This window comes from Leptonotus elevatus, chromosome 4, assembly GCF_054856555.1.
Source record: "Leptonotus elevatus isolate MCC_2025b chromosome 4, RoL_Lele_1.0, whole genome shotgun sequence".
Taxonomy (NCBI): Eukaryota; Metazoa; Chordata; class Actinopteri; order Syngnathiformes; family Syngnathidae; genus Leptonotus; species Leptonotus elevatus.
The window spans coordinates 8,757,532-8,774,119 of NC_141242.1; the positions used below are offsets into that span (position 1 = coordinate 8,757,532).

Genomic DNA, 16,588 nt, shown 5'->3' on the forward strand with positions numbered 1-16,588 from the left:
CTGAAAGGAATTTCTTATATGTTGTTCCTTTTGTGAAGCCAATTCTGTCAGTCTCACTCATCCATATTAACAGTTTGACTGTACAATGGACAAACATTTAATGTCAAGATTGTTTGCCTATGTCTGTTAAACTTTTGTTACATGATTGTTATTATTATATAATTGAAACCCAAAAAATAGCCAGAAGCATGTATTTTATACATCGTATGGATGATCTACAAAAACACTTGAGACAAAATGCCCCTGAGACAAAATTGATTTATTAGCAAGAGGTAACCCGGAAACATAATTGTTTGTTAAAATCAGCAATTTCTTTGATTTTATATATATATTTATTTTTTAAATTAAATTTTCTAACAAAATGGGGAAATATTTTATTAAGGTGTGGTAACATGAGGGTTGAAAGATAATTTTCATACCACTGGGTATTGCTAACAGCAAAAATGTTTATTTGTTCATATACCTTATAGGAGTATTGTATGTGCATGTATAAGTGTCTACAGTTTAAGTATATAGTATTATTTTGTCTGTGTTGCATGCCTGCCAAGTGAGCTTCAAAAGTGTCCTGTACATACATAGTAAAAATACATACAAATATTCACAGAATAAGCACTACATTACTATAATTCCTGCTAACAGAAATGGTTATAGACAGGATTACAGTATAAATGCAAAACACTTGTCGATTCCTACTCTAAAGTCATGGTTTCAAGACCACACTGTTGTAGCATTTTTGTATTGAAGCTTGCTATATGTTAATATATATTTTAAAGGATCACACCGTTCCACATTGAGGGATATGCAGGGCTAGCATGTACAAAATGTACAGCACGTGTCAGAGTAGTGAATTAACAACAAGGTACAAAATACTTTCTCATGTTTATATAAAGAGCAGGTCACTCTCAAAGACTACTACAAAAATAGTGTTTGAATGCTGCAGGCAGAGGTCATTCACTTACGTTTTTATCATATTGTTAATAAACAGCAATGCATATAACAGAGTGATATACGGTCACGTTCCACAATCACTGGAACAGCAAGATGGACAGATTGTCTTTTAATTACAGAGGAGCAACAACCTTTTTACTCTACACAAGTATCGCTGAACACTTACCATCTTTTTTTTTTTAAGTACTTTAAAAAAAAAGTCAAAAATAATTTCATTTTTAATTCAAACAATTGTGTTATACTGAACTGGTGTACTCTTTACAATAAACAACAGAACTCAGAAGAGGTGTAACCTGTCGTCTATGAGCGATGACTGACACTATTTTGCACAGTCTGGACAGGAGACCCAGAAACAAATTTATACAAACAAAAAGACACACACAAAAAAAAAACAGTTGGTAGCAATTTGAAAATATTGATGAGCATCGCTTTCCAACACTTTGCTATTTATCTGCAGTTCCTGCCACAGACCCAACCGTAATATATATATATATAATTTAATATAGTATTATAAATGATCAACTCAACATGGTTGTTAGTCAACAAGGTAACAGTCTGTCATCACCACCTTTTCTTCACCACCAAATTACTTCTTTCATTTTTTTTATGTGACCAAACCAGGCACAATAGCTTCTGTTTCTTGAATGTGTCATTGTGACTTTTTGTCCTGGATGCCGTCAGTATAAAAATAGTCTATGGTGCAAAACATTTGTTGCAGAGCAGAAATGAAGAGACAGACTTTTTGTTTTGGTTTAGGAAGCATACAGATGGTTCGCTTACCACCGCAATTTGTTCCCACGTCTTCCTTTGCGCGCGCACAATCTCTTGTGTTCTCTGTGCTCTTTTACCTGATTTGATGCGCTTTTTACAATGCTACATAGGTTGCGGACAAACTAATACTTATGGATAAAACCGAAGTAAAGATAGCTGGCAAGTGTAAAAACGTACACAAAGCAAAATAATGTCATTGGTCACATTGATTTGAACGTGACTAACCAAGGCGACCTCTGTTATTATGCTTAAAAAATATTGTAATTAACTCATTCACTGCTATTGACGGCTTTAGACGTCAAACATTAATTTGAATTATTTCTATTAGTTTAAAACTGTTTCCACTTTTGTTAACAAGAGTAAGAAAACCTAGAAAAAAGTGTTTTATTGTACATTTAGAACAGATATAAAATGTGTGATTAATCGTGAGTTAACTATTGAAGTCATGCGATTAATTACAATTGAAAAATTGAAAAATACATTTTTAATAGTAATTATTTGTATTATTATTATTTTAATTATTATTAACAATTAATCGTGAGTTAACTATTGAAGTCATGTGATTAATTACAATTGAAAAATGTAATAATTTTTTAAAATAGTAATTAATCGCATGACTTCAATAGTTAACTCACGATTAATCACAAATGTAATATATGTCCTGAATGTACATTAAAAAAATCTAGGTTTTCAAACTCTTGTTAACAAAAGTAGGAAAAAAAAGTTTAACTAATAGAAATAGTTCAAATGAATTTTTGACGTCTATAGCCGTCAATGGCAGTGAATGAGTTAAGAAAAAATTCAACATGTCTTCTGTCATCAAACAACCTTAAACATCTACTGTACAGAAGAGCAAATATCTTGTACAACAATGCAAAAGTGGATGTGTATGTGAATTGATGTGCCGTATTAACAGAGAAGATAACATAGCATAGAGGACCACCCCTTCTCGCCCCATCAGTTGGACACTTTTGGCTCAATTCTGAGGGATGCTTCGTACATGCTCTCTTCATCCAGAACGCAGCTCCCGTCCAGTAGGTACTGGGCTACCTGGAGCACAAACCCAAATTGGCCAAATTCAACACCAGAAAAAGAATAGCAGAATCATTTGAAGCAATTAGTTCCTAGTCACTGTGTACATTCTCAGTACAGTAAATGTAAATTATCGGTCAAAAAGTTGCAAATTGTTGAACATGTGACACTGTAGAGTGATTCCAAATTAGCGTGCACTGAGAGATCATCAGATTTTGCGACTCTAGTGCATTTTAGGTTCATCCTGAAATTTCACCAGAGGTGGGCGCGTCAATGTATTTTGAGCATCACCGAAAGTGCTGTTTTCCACCCTTGCCCCCCCCCATGAGAAATTCGAGGTCATTCTGCTCTCCGAGCACCAGCCCCTCCCATCCTGAGAAAACGAGCAGTTGGAACTTTTTGAGAGCCTCCCTCTGCGGACTAAACGCACGCCCACTTTCTCTGAGACCTCCATGGGATAGTGACAAAAGTAGCCGTTATCAGTACACATTTTGTCCAAATGAATTCAAAGCAGTCAATTATCCTTCACATTTGCAATGTCAAAGTGCAATGACAATTGGCCGTCTTAAAATCCCAGAAAGGGTTCTGGCTGAACGAATGGGTAGCGCGCTCGCCCTGTAAGCAGCAGGTCTTTGGTTTGCGACCCACTCAGGATTGTCTTTTCTCTGTCTCTTTCTCCCCTCTTCTCCCCTCCTCCTCCACTACGATTTCTTGCGGAAAGGAGACGTTTTGTTTCAAATGTTTATTGAAGAATTGAACATCCATCCAATTTCCATAATTTGTACTTGCGTGGCAACACAGCGCTCCGAGGCAGCAGCCGGCTCGGACAAGAGGGGCGCAGCAACCGCACGGGGAGAGGCGGAGTTTTACTGAACTGGGCGTTTTACTTCCGCATTAGAAAAATAGTTAGCAAAATACCTAATATTTCATAAAAAAATACTTCACCATGGTATCAAAGGTAAGATTTAATCATTATATGCCCATAGTTAACTGTGGAAGGGCTTAAAATTCCGGGATGTAATCCCTTTAAAATACGGTAATTTGTCTAACCTTTGGTTGAAGATCAAGTTTGTATGCCGTTTGCTGAAACTGTCTGATTTCTCTGATGATGTGAGAAATCTGAAAATGAGTACACCCGAAATATTAGTTTGTTAGTAAAAACAAAAACAGAAAGCAAAAGGACACGTGGATAGCGGCGGGGGCATCTCACCATCCTCATCTTTGAAAAGTTGACCAAATTGTCTTCGGTGTAGTTTGGTGTTCCCTCCTCAATGAAGGCCAAGTCTGTGAGGTACATGCCCAGATAGGGCACACATGGAGGATCACAGCTGAAGGGGGAGAAAAAAACAAAAAAAAACACATCCTCCTTTTGTGAAGCCACTTTTAAAAAAACATAAAAACAGTCAATCAAAAACCTGACTCACTTCTTCAGAGCCTCTCTCAGATTTTTGAACCTCCCCTCCGAAGACACCAGCTTCTGCAGCTTGTCAATCAGTGCTTTTGTCTGCAGGAACATTGGCTTTGCCATTTAACCAAAAAAAAAAAAACACACACACACACTTGTGTGTGAAGTGTTGGTTTGTCACACACCTGCTTGGACACCTTGAGCCAGGTCTTTTTGAGACGGAAGACAGAACTTCGGTTGAGGGAGGAGGTGATCTCAAGCACGGCGTTGTAGTTATGGAGACAGCGGCAAATGTCGGCCACGGCCACCCATTTCTCAATGACGGCCACTCGGGTGACCACGTCGTCCGAGCGCAGGATCTCTGTGGCGATAAGGTTGCTTATCTGGCACAAGAGAGGACCAGAAAATATGGAGGATTTTCACCAAATGCGGGCGGGTCGAGAAAACATGTCCCAGCATAAACGGGGGTCCCTCGTATTCTCAAAACTGACATGACTCGGACTTGACATACATCGTTGAAGTGCTTTGTCGTCCTCATAATGTAGGGTGTCTTCTCATTCTTGTCATTCTTCATCCAGCCTTGACCAAAAAATTCCCTGTCAAGATGAGGATCATTACTTTTAGGTTTTTTTTCCCTTTACAAAAAAAATAGATTAAAAGGCGGTTACACTCACTCATATGGGATGACCTTAAAGACCAGATGGTCAAGCATGGTGAGCTGCTCTGCAACCTCCAAGGCTGAGTGATTCTCGAAGGGGTCGGCCTTCCCTGAACCCACCTGAACGGATAAAAGCACTCATGATAAGATGGAAGTTTGGCAAATAACAGAGGTTTTTATTCCCTATGCTGGAACCCCAGACACAAAATTTCACTGGAATGACATTAATAAAGTAACATATAATAGCTAGGTGTGTCAGGGAATTACATTTTTTAATCGTAATTAATCGCATGACTTCAATAGTTAACTCACAATTAATCACAAATGTAATATCTTCTAAATATACAATAAAATGTACAAAACTTTTTTTCCTAACTTTTCAAACTCTTGTTAACATAAAAGAGGAAAAAATGTTAAACTAATTTAAAGGTCATTTCATAATAAATTATAAAATTGAGCTAAAATTCAATTCGTACTGTACGGTAAAAAACGAGTGTGTTATTGATTTGTGTTGAGATCATTTTTCTGCCACTAGATGGTATAATTGCATTTGTAAGACATTGGTTACAGCTCACTGCATTTTTTCATTTCATATTACACTGCTATTGACGGCTATAGACTATAGAAAAATTATTGTACATTTAGAACAGATATAAAATGTATGAGTAATCGTTAGTTAACTAGTGAAGTAATGTGATTAATTACAATTAAAATTTTTAATCGACTGATGCCCTAATTAAAATGTTTTATTAAATTAAAAATTAGGGGTGTCAGACGATTAAAATTTGTAATCGTAATTAATCACATGACTTTAATAGTTGACTCACGATTATTCACAAATTTTATATGTTATAAATGTACAATAAAAATTTTTTTCTAGGTTTTCATAAAAAATTTAATGAAATTGAAAAAAAATTTAACTAACAGGATTAGTTAAAATAATATTTTGACGTCTGTAGCCATCAATGGCGTTGAATGAGTTAAGAGCTTTCTAATCTTTAACATGAAGTAAGTTGGGAAATTCTGCACATTTTTTTAATTGTAAAATACAACTTTACCCTAGTCTCCACATATATATGCAGTATTATTAAATTTATGACTGCTAAATTTTGATGTGGACGTGTCTGCTGTGTTACGACTGCAATTCCCCCAGTACAGGCTTTCCAAGTAAGGGGCGGTCATTAATCACGCATTAAAAAAAATTGTGGCGTTAAAGGAACTCTAAATTAACTCAACATTAACGCACTAATTTTGACATTATTAAAAAAAATAAAGAAAAGCTCAGTAAATGTAATGTTTCAGTGCAATTGGGGAAGAACCCTCGGGACACGTAACAAACGTCACTCACCAGTTGTGTCACATCTTCAAGAGCAATTTGATTGTCACCGTGATCATCCTGAGTTAGAGTTCTGACAGCGCAAAAAACACACAAGTTAAAGTCGTCTGAGATGGCAAAAATGGTGGTAAATATTAGCATGCATGGCAATTAAGTGACGTACCTGATGATATTGGCAGCTGCTTTTCTTTCTTGAGTCAGCAGCTCAGGATCATGCATCACTTCCTCCAGGAAGGCGATAACCTTTGTTTTCAACTCATTGTTATTATCAAAATCCTGGAATACAAGTAAAGGGTGTGTCATTTATACATATTTTCTGGTGGGTTCGACTAGCAGTAGCTTGTGTTGCTGCCTTTATTTATTTGAATGTCTTGAAATGCTGATTATTTATTTATAACAGCATGGATCGTGGATGGATTTTTAGGAAGTGTTTGTACAGCATGTGTGCATCTACAACATACCAATAGTCCCAAAATTAGAATCAGCAGCCCAAATGAGTCATGGGTCTGTTTTTTCATGCATACTAATTATCAGAGTAGTTATCAGGGCAGGACTTAGTCATTTGTTTGTTGATATTGGTCAGTAAATGTGTTTTTGAAAGTGTTGGCCCATGAGCTGAAAATGTTTGGGAAATAAAGACTTTTTTTGCATTCAAGCTTTAAAACTTGTATTTACCGGCGAGTGTTTGGACACCCAGTGTCTGAGAACATTCAGAACTCTGTTGGTTGCCGCTCGTCTGATCACAAACTCTTTGTCGCCATTCCTCTGATCGGTCGGGAAGCCTGTATGGAATATATGAACAGACAAGCAACAGTATTCCTTTATGGCGGTTCTGAAAGATTACTTTCTCACGGGTATTTTGACAGTCTGGAAATCAGGTTATATATGGTGCTTTTGGACCGGATGGTGAATGTGCACCTGTGCTGGCGAGGGACATCCTTCGATATTTTTCCTTGGTGGGTGTGCCCTCATTGGCTCCGGCTGTAGCAATGGCGAAGGCGGAGGCAGCGGACAGGGCACTGCGGTTGTTGTCCATCTCTCGACATGAGGACATCACCATCCCGTTGTTGTAGGAGAACAGAGAGAATTCTGAAACAAGATTAAAAAAAGCTGTGGTGTCAGTTACGTACTAGATTGGCGGCTCTCAAATGTATTTTATTTTTTCTACATCAAGTACCAAGTACTCAACATTAAAATAAAATGGCACAGTAGGTGTGAGTTCGTCCAAAACGAGGGAGAGATTTCATTTAAAAAGTTACAGCATATTCCATATTCTAGTCAATGTAATATTATGTACAGGTCAAAATTAGAACTGTGTGTAAATATATATTTAAAAAAAACATAGAAAAAGTACTTGAACTAAATATTTGCTATTTCGGGAGAAATTTCGTGTGAAGGCTGACGGACTGAATAAAAAACAATGAAGCATGTGGAATAATTTAGAATGATAAGGAATGATACTGATTGACATGGAATGATCTGAAGATGTTTAAGTTTGAATGGGGGTTTTTTAATCAATGAATATACAGTATGTGGAAAGTTACTAGAGGTGAATATGTAAATATTAAGAATTTTGAAACATTTCTGAATGGGAGTAATAAATGAGGTGGCTTGAATGATCTGCACTTGTTGACGTTGTAATAGTTTGAATCGGTCAAGTAATGTTGATGGAGAAGTGAATACCGTAGATTATGTCCTAATATGGTCATTTTTGGAATTTGTACAATTTTGGCATGTTGTAAGTCGTTCAAAAGTTGAATTGAATAAGCAGAATGATTTAAATTTCAAATGGGAACTGTCTGAATATGCCAATTTAAACAACATTTAGGGTAAGTTTGTCCTCACTTGGAATGAATGGGAATTTTTTGGTGAAAAATGTTAAATGATGGGAAAACTGTGACTAAATGCAAATGTTGAGAGGATGGAAGGTATTCAATTCATGTTCTTGCTGCAGAATTGACTCTTCAGTTCTTCCTAAAGTCTCCACTATGGGGCTCCACAGACCTACGCAACCATCCTCGCTCAGCCTCTCCTCTTCAGCAGGCTTTGGTATTCAAGATGGTTGCAGCTAAATATAGCCACAAAAATATCAGCATAACAGAGGAATCAACAGATTCTGCAGTCTGCTATTTAAATCCCGAGAACATAAACACATCACAAGAGGCGCGAAATCCTACATTGTGAGGGGCACACTCTTCCACCATTTCACTTGATTCCAGGGAGGGCGTTTGCTTTTAAAGGCATTTTTTTTCCTCCCCCTGCAATGTGGTGGTGAGATTTAGGAGGCACAGATAATCTTGGCTGCAGTGAAACAGCCTCATTATCCGTGGGTGGAAAGGGAAAACACGCTCTCGATGTAGTTGCTATGACACAAGTTTCCCTGACACCTACTCAAGCCAACACTGGCTTCCCCTGCATGTTCCGAACCGTCGACTTGTTACTTAAGCTTTTGACATGGTGCCATGTCGCCTTTGTGCTCGCTTTCGCACAAAACCATTAATCAAATTCGGTTAATCCACCCAATCCCAAACAGCAAAAACGTATGCGTCTCTTTGTGTTCTATTTATGTCCCGAAAGCTCGACGCTGCTGTGGGTGAGTCGGGGTGAGGTACGCGCGTTTGTATAACACACTGTCTTGTCGTAATGACGTCACAGCACTGTTTGGAACAAAATGTACCTGAGGAGTTTTTGCATTTGACGTTTTTCGGGGTGGTTGGCGACTTTGTAGGCGAAGCTTCCGGGTCGGCGTCATCGCTCTGGTTTTGATCATTGTCACTTTCTTCACGCACGGAGAGATCTGCACCACAACAAAGGCAATTTTGACATCGGATTGGTTGAACAAGAAGTCCAATTTCTGACACAGTTAAAGTTACATCAGTCAGCACTACTGATTTTGAAGGACATAGGCAGATTAGACGATCGTGGCAACACAGAAATCAGTCTTACATACACGTAACATTACAATCAAGAAAAATGCTACAAAGTGAAAAAAATAGACTGTTGGGAATAGATTAATATATTTCATGGACAAATATTAGAATTGAGGAATACATTTTTGAATGGATTGAAACTCTACTTTGACACCCTGACTGTTTTAAATCCTGAGGCCACACATTGCGACAGCTGAACTTTTCAACTCAATTTTGGAACAACTGCTAAAAATGGTGACTCTTCATGGAAGCCAAACCCTCCTTTGAAACCTTACTTTTGAAACCATGACTCCTTCAAAACCCGAGATCACACATTCTGACAGTTGAATTTTTCAACTCCATTTTGTAACAACTGTTAAAAAATTATGACCCCACTTGGTAGCCAAACCCTCCTTTGAGACCATGACTGTTTTAAACACGAAGGTAACACATTCTGACAGCTGAAAAATGTCAAACTCGATTTTGTAACCACTGTTAAAACTTGTAACCCTTCATGGAAGCAAAACCCTCCTTTGAAACCTTACTTTCGAAATCACGACTCCTTCAAAACCCGAAAATCACACATTCTGACAGCTGAATTTTTTCAACTCCATTTTGTAACAATTTAAAAAAATTATGAACCCACTTGGTAGCCAAACCCTACTTTGAGAACATGACTGTTTTAAACCTTGATGTCATACATTGTGACAGCTGAAAATTGTCAACTAATTTTTGTAACCACTGTTAAAATGTATAACCCTTCATGGAAGCAAAACCCTCCTTTGAAACCTTACTTTCGAAACCCGAAATCACACATTCTGACAGCTGAAATTTTCAACACCAATTTTCTCCAAAAAATCAATTTTGTAAGAACTGTTAAAAATAATGACTCCACTTGGAATCCAAACCTTCCTTTGGAACCTTGACTCATTTAAACCTCCTTCAAAATAAGTCACTTGAATGAATTCAATTCAATTGACATATCAACATCCACATACACGTACTGGAAGCATTACAACCAAAAGAAATGCTACAAAACGACTGTTGGGAATACATTAATATATTTCATGAACAAATATTTTGGTTACAATGTAGGTCAGTGATTATGATAACGTTGAGGCAAGCACAGAGTACCTCGCTGACCCCAACCGCCCATCACTGCTCAAATGAGGCCTACCTTGCTTGCACACTGAGGTCTCCTCCATCTTGTCTTTCTTGTCCTCTCCCTCATCCGGTATTTTGCTGGCAATCGGGCTGGACACGTAGAGTTTGTTGATGTCCAAGGTGGTCTTGCTGAAGGGGGACATGGACGAGTACATGCTTGCATAGCCATTTGAGGAGCAGCTCAGGGCAGCCAGGTCAAGAGCTTTGCCCCCGGTGATGATGGGAATGTTGAGGGACAGCTTGCGCCGTCGGTTCGGGGACGAGTTCTTGGCGATGGCCAAGGGAGGAGGGGAGGAGAACTTCCTGCTGGCCCTGGGGGAGCTTGGTGGCTCTCCATACAGGAGTTTGTTATTCTGACTGCTCGCAAAGAACAACTCCAGGGACCTGCATCACAGCCACATATATGCATTTCATTGGAATTCAGGACTGAGGAATATGTCTGAGGAGCTTCGCTAAATACACATCCCTCCTGAATTATGTATGCAAACCCAGTCTATTTGCGTCCGTGTCTGGTCGATTCAGAGCAACATACAGTGCAGGCTGCAGTGTTGCAGAAAAAGAAAAAGAAACAACTCCCACTCTCTGCCACCCTCCTGGCGACCTCATGGGTTCCCATAAATAGCACAGCGAATGATAGCGCGCATGGCCGCCGCTGACACAAGCAGTCAAGTGTAGGTGTCTCACAGTGACATGACAAGTGCCGTGGGGTGGGCAATGCTGCAGGGCGTGGGCAAGGCGGAGTGGCAGCTGATCATAACCCTGCAACCGGGGGGTGGGGGGGGGGGGGGGGGCTTCTAGAGTTAGCCCCACCGCAACGCTCCATCAATATTTCACACCACGGAGCTTTTTGCAAGGAGGAGGGATGGGAGGGAGGCAAGGGTGGGGTCCTGCAGCAGCGAGCTTGGTTGCCATAGCGCGAGGGAGACCAGTTGAGACACTTCCAGACAGCCGAGAGACCGGGCCCAATTATCGTTTTTGACCACGGACCGGTGTCTCATGGAGTGTTTGTTTTGCCTGATTTACTCTTCATTGTACTTTAGATTGTTTGGCATGCGTTTTTGTTAGGGATGTCGGACGATTAATTTTTTTTAATCGTAATTAATCGCATGACAATAGTTAACTCATGCGTAATCGCAAATTTTATATCTGTTCTAAATGTAAAAAAAAAATCCTAACTTTTTACACTCTTGTTAACATAAAAGTGTGTGTGTGTGTGGGGGGGGGGGTTAAACAAATAAAAATATGGCTGCAGCTTTGAGTGATACAGTAATTTCCAAATAATTCATAAAATTGAGTTAAAATTATAAAGGTGTACTGTATGGTAAAAAATAAGTGTAATATTGATTTGTGATGAGGTATTTTTTCTGCCACTAGATGGCATTCGTAAGACATTGGCGACAGCTCAGTGCATTTTTCTTTTCATATTAAGAGCTAACCAATCTTTAACATGAAGTAACTTGTGAAATTCTGTACATTTTTATAATTGTAAAATACAACTTCACCCCAGTCTCCACAAATAAATGCATTATTAAATTTATTGCTGTTAAATTTTGACGTGGATGTGTCTTCTGCTTCGCGACTGGAATTCCTCCAGTACAGGCTTAATTAGTGGCGTTAAAGGAACTTTAAATTAACTCAAAATTAACGTACTAATTTGGACACCCCTAGTTTTTGTTACTTCATATTAAGGCATAGGTGTCAAACTCCGGTCCTGGAGGGCCGCAGTCCTGCAGGTTTTAGAAGTTTCCCTCTTCCAATTCCAATCAGCAGGATCATTGTTAGGCTTATGCAGAGCTTGCTGATGAGCTGATCATATATCAGCTGTGTTGGAGAACGGAAACCTCCAAAACCTGCAGGACTGCGGCCCTCCAGACCGGAGTTTGACACCTATGTATTAAGGCCTGACCAACTTCTCAGCGAATTGATGTATCTGATATACATTTTTTCCATTGATTATGCAGCCCATTCGGATTCTGTCCCATCCAATGTAAAAAATAAAATCAATAAAAGGCTGCTGCATTCAGCCCTACTTGATTTACCACGAGTCAGGTGATACTCAGCTGTACTTTATTTCTACACGACACATTTCTCCTATATGGCACATTACACCCACTCCACCCCAATTTCTGATTACATCTAGAAGGATGTCAAAGATTATGATACGTTTTTGCTATTGAGCAAAGCTCTCAATAATCCAGCAAGTTGAATTTGCGCGACTCACCGAGCAGGGATTGCGCTGATGGGTTTCTTGTAGATGGTGATGAGTTTATCCAGCACCACATCAGCAGTGGTGAACACGCGATAGGAGTGCAGGAATGTGTTGAGGAAGTCGATGGAGAGGAAACGAAGGTCGGTCAGCCTCTCCAGCAGACGTTCCACGCTGGCATAGCGGATCTGCAGCACCTTGCAGGAGTTCATCATCTTGCTGAAGCGGATGTCCACGTCGTCGCAGTACAGACTCGAGTCGGACCTGTGCGCAAGGAGGCAATATGGATGTGATTTAATAGGGTAGGAATTATTATCCATTGGTGACCCCGACGTGGTCATTTCAGCCAATTGTGGAGTTGTTGTCTCCTTTTACTCTCCACAATTCATAAATTCAGGAAACATGAAATAATACAAGCACAACAAACCTAATTTACAACCTGGTAAAATATGACGGAGGGCGTTTTTAACGGAATGTTTCATTTTAAATATTCATTGACCCAAATTGTGCAGGACTGAAGTCGGATTAAAAAAATGGTTTTGATATTACAACTTCGGACCCTACGGAAGAGGATTAGGGCCAGTGAAAAGAGAAAAAAAGGTTTGGGAGGATTCTGACATTAAAGTGAGAATTCTGACTTTAAAGTCAGAATTGTCACAATTCTGACTTTAAAGTGAGAATTCTGACTTTAAAGTGAGAATTCTGACTTTAAAGTGAGAATTCTAAGAATAAAGTGAACATTCTCACATTATTCTCAGAAATCTAACTTTCATCTCAGAATTCTGAGAATAAAGTCAGAATTCTCACTTTAAAGTCAGAATTTTTAGATTAAAGTCAGAATTTTCACTTCAAAGTCAGAATTTTTAGATTAAAGTCAGAATTTTCACTTTAAAGTCAGGATTTTGAGATTTAAGTCAGAATTCTAACTTTAAAGTCAGAATTTTGAGATTAAAATAAAAATTTTCACTTTAAAGTCAGAATTTTGAGATTAAAGTAAGAATTTTCACTTTAAAGTCAGAATTCTGAAAATAAAGTGAGAATCCTGCCAAGCTTTTGTTTTTCTCTCTCCACTGGCCCTAATCCTCTTCCGTACCTGAATAAACATAGGCTCAAATTATATGAGGTGTATGATGATTGAGTGTTACATCATGTGTATGTGTGTTTATAACAGTATTTGAGATATCAATATGGAAGGTTAGGATTAAGATCAACTATTTGCTTGTCGCTTTGGAACATCTTACTTGATCATTTGTGGAACGGTGACTTTGGAGTTGTCCTCAAAGGCGTTCATCATGAGTCCGTTGCATCGGATGTTGTCAATGCACTGTGAGACACGCAGGACAGTGCAGTCAACATAACAGGCGAAGCCACACAGGAACATTACAAAATAAAAGAGCTGCAAAGTGACGCGTGGGGACGTGCCTGGCTGATGTCACTGGTCCATGCAGACTTCTCCTGCCTGGAAGAAGCAACCAAGATGACTGTAAACGACTGACTGTCCTTTGGTTCCACCACAATCTTGAAGTCCAGGTGCTCCATGTCCTGGCCGCCTTTGTCTGATTTGGCTTGGGACATGAAAATACTCGATAAAGTCGCATATGAACAAAAAAAAGTAAAAAATTGTATTAGATTTTCTGTTTTACATTTTTTTTAAATAATTTAAACCTGCTCTTTAGCTATTTTAAAATAATGACGTAATAGATATTTAATAGATGTTCATGATGGTATATACAGCCAGTTGCTTATTATTCCACTCTTACAAGGTGCAATACTGTGTTATGAAAAATACACTCACACTCATCATCAGTCCCCTCGGGCTCCTCCATAAGAGTGCAGTCAATAAGGGAGACGACGCCATTCTGCAAACACACAACATACGTTTTGCTTAGGTCCAATGGCGGAGGCACGTGGTGGAATGAATTAAAGATTTCTAGCTACGCCCCTGCTTGGGACGCCATGTGTTTATAGTCAACTGCCACATAAGGCACTCATAGATGATCCAATACAAATGTATGTAAAATAAGAAAAAAAAAGATAAATTAATACCTCTCTGACAGTGTCAATAAAAACTAAGCAAGCATTATCTTTGTCAAGATGGAATTTTTGGCCCAGCTCTTAGATTCTATTTCATTAAATTGCTGATGAGCGTGTAGATTTACAGAATTCATCTCAAAGCTTTTTGTCCTCATTTTAGTCCCACCGACATCAAACGTCCCCTTTAATGTTGAGTAATGTGAAGTAATAAGACAGCTCCACTCCGCTGCCCAAATCAAAGTGACATCAAGCGTCTGCGCCTTCAAACATGAACAACGAGCCTCGGCGAGCGTGCGACAGGGCCGCTCGTGTCTCTCCAGAGGTCACCGGCGTTGATAAAAGCCACACCGTTGCCCAACCCTTGGCGTCTTTCCCTCTGATGTCCCATAATCTGCTCAATTTGAGCTCACGAGACGGTTGGAGATACTGAGAGAAGCTTGGTCAGCGGCTCGGGCCCACCTTGGTGAGATGAAGCTTTCCCCCGGACCCTCTGGTGCAGATGATTAAATGCTTGGAGAAGAGAAAGCACTGCCTCTCCCCTTCCTTCTTCAAAGACAGAGAGCCCAGACGACCGCGAGTGATCTTGCCCTTCTCGCTCAACGGAACCTGGATGAGAGAGCCTGAGAGTGCAATAGAGACACAAAAAGAGACATTTACTGTATATAAATATTTTAAAATATATTATGTAGTGCATTTTTGAAATGCACACTAACTCCCTTACCAACTCTCTAATTTGATTGGATTTCACACCATAACTAGTGTCACAAGCAAAACAAAAACAAAAAAAACAATGAATTTAATAAATTTTTAACATACAGGTGTAAAAATTTAAAATTGCCATTGCATTACTAGCATGTTAAACCCATAAAACATTATTCAAACACACCTCAAACATTCTTCAAAAGGTCAATTGGAATTCCAAATGAGGAGGGCTATAAAGGTATAGCAGCTAGCCAACTGGAGGCTAGCATGCTAGCAGCGGCCGTTAGCTAATGCCAACAGTCTCTTATGTATGCTTTTAACATTCCTAACGGCCTCAAAAGAGTAAGAACTTCCCAACAATAAAACAATTGGACACAAATAACAACGAGTACAGCAGCTAGCCAGTCAACGATCAGATAGCTAGATGCAAGCATTAGCAGCTACAATAGCTTCGGTCAACAATAGCCTCAAATTCATGGAGCCTGAATGTCTTTTCACACAACAAAAAGCGCCCTGGTCTAAGCTTGCCCATATTTGGAAGTGTTTGTGTAGTGGCCTACCAGGAAGTAACAGGGGAGCTTTTCCTGCTGGTTGGTCTATATTGCTGTTAGCGCTCTGAAATCACTGCACCAGCCCCACTTCTATTGGATGTGCCTTCTGACTGTCACTGCAATGCCACTCTCAAATTGAAAATGTTTCAATTTGAAGGCGCGTCGTACCGTAGCAACAATTAACACGCATTTAAAAACTGCTGGATAGCTAAATTCCAAATTAGACTACAACTGGCCTGCCGTACCACTGTGTATTTTTTATTTACTTAATTGTCTTTAAAGAATATGTTAAGTTATTAACATTGTTTTTCAGTTTTAAATTATATTTTAGCCGTTTATAATTTAGTTAACTCAGTATGGCTAAATGAATAGCATTTTATTGTGTCTCACACTCCTGAGAAAATAAGGGAGTGTATGGGTCTGGTATCTGTCTCCTCCGAAGGAGACGGGCCGATGTGTGATTGTTTTTCTCTAATCTGATTTATAGCTATGGGAATTTGCTGAACTTGCAGAAGGGAGGAGAGAGGGATTTTCTTGTGTTCATTTGGTTGTGACCAGGTGTGTTGTGGGCTGACCTTTTTATGAACCCTCTTTGTGAATAAATAGCGATGTGAGCCAAGAGGAAGGAGCCACATCAGAACAGAGACATCGCTTGGATGAATTTGTCAATGTGGACCAGAAGCTTCTGGTAATCAAAACCTTTGCAAAGGAACTCCTTCAACAGAATTTCACCATTCAGTTAATTGAACACGCAAAGAGTACAATACTTAATATTGTCTACTCTAACAAATATTAAATGAATATTTTAAAATCTTTGTTATATATCTTCTCCTCTAAGTCAAGATGGATTGATCTCCTTTTTATCATTTTCC

The 16,588-nt window shown here is 39.1% G+C and overlaps 1 protein-coding gene across 1 annotated transcript in view; it reads right to left on the reverse strand.

Annotated features, from left to right (window-relative positions):
* Positions 1–238: 238 nt before the first annotated feature.
* The window catches only part of LOC147175386 (ras-specific guanine nucleotide-releasing factor 1), a 29,902-nt gene continuing 13,552 nt past the window's right edge, over positions 239–16,588 (reverse strand). Inside the window, exons 10-27 of the mRNA XM_086074818.1 lie at positions 14,923–15,083; positions 14,225–14,288; positions 13,852–13,994; positions 13,671–13,753; positions 12,445–12,693; positions 10,237–10,607; positions 8,828–8,947; positions 7,069–7,239; positions 6,826–6,932; positions 6,314–6,426; positions 6,163–6,223; positions 4,831–4,934; positions 4,668–4,752; positions 4,342–4,539; positions 4,176–4,255; positions 3,962–4,079; positions 3,802–3,870; positions 239–2,769 (exon numbers count right to left, since the gene is read on the reverse strand). Coding sequence (XP_085930944.1) covers positions 2,677–2,769; positions 3,802–3,870; positions 3,962–4,079; positions 4,176–4,255; positions 4,342–4,539; positions 4,668–4,752; positions 4,831–4,934; positions 6,163–6,223; positions 6,314–6,426; positions 6,826–6,932; positions 7,069–7,239; positions 8,828–8,947; positions 10,237–10,607; positions 12,445–12,693; positions 13,671–13,753; positions 13,852–13,994; positions 14,225–14,288; positions 14,923–15,083 — 2,390 coding nt within the window. The 3' untranslated portion in view covers positions 239–2,676. The remainder of the gene's footprint in view (positions 2,770–3,801; positions 3,871–3,961; positions 4,080–4,175; positions 4,256–4,341; positions 4,540–4,667; positions 4,753–4,830; positions 4,935–6,162; positions 6,224–6,313; positions 6,427–6,825; positions 6,933–7,068; positions 7,240–8,827; positions 8,948–10,236; positions 10,608–12,444; positions 12,694–13,670; positions 13,754–13,851; positions 13,995–14,224; positions 14,289–14,922; positions 15,084–16,588) is intronic.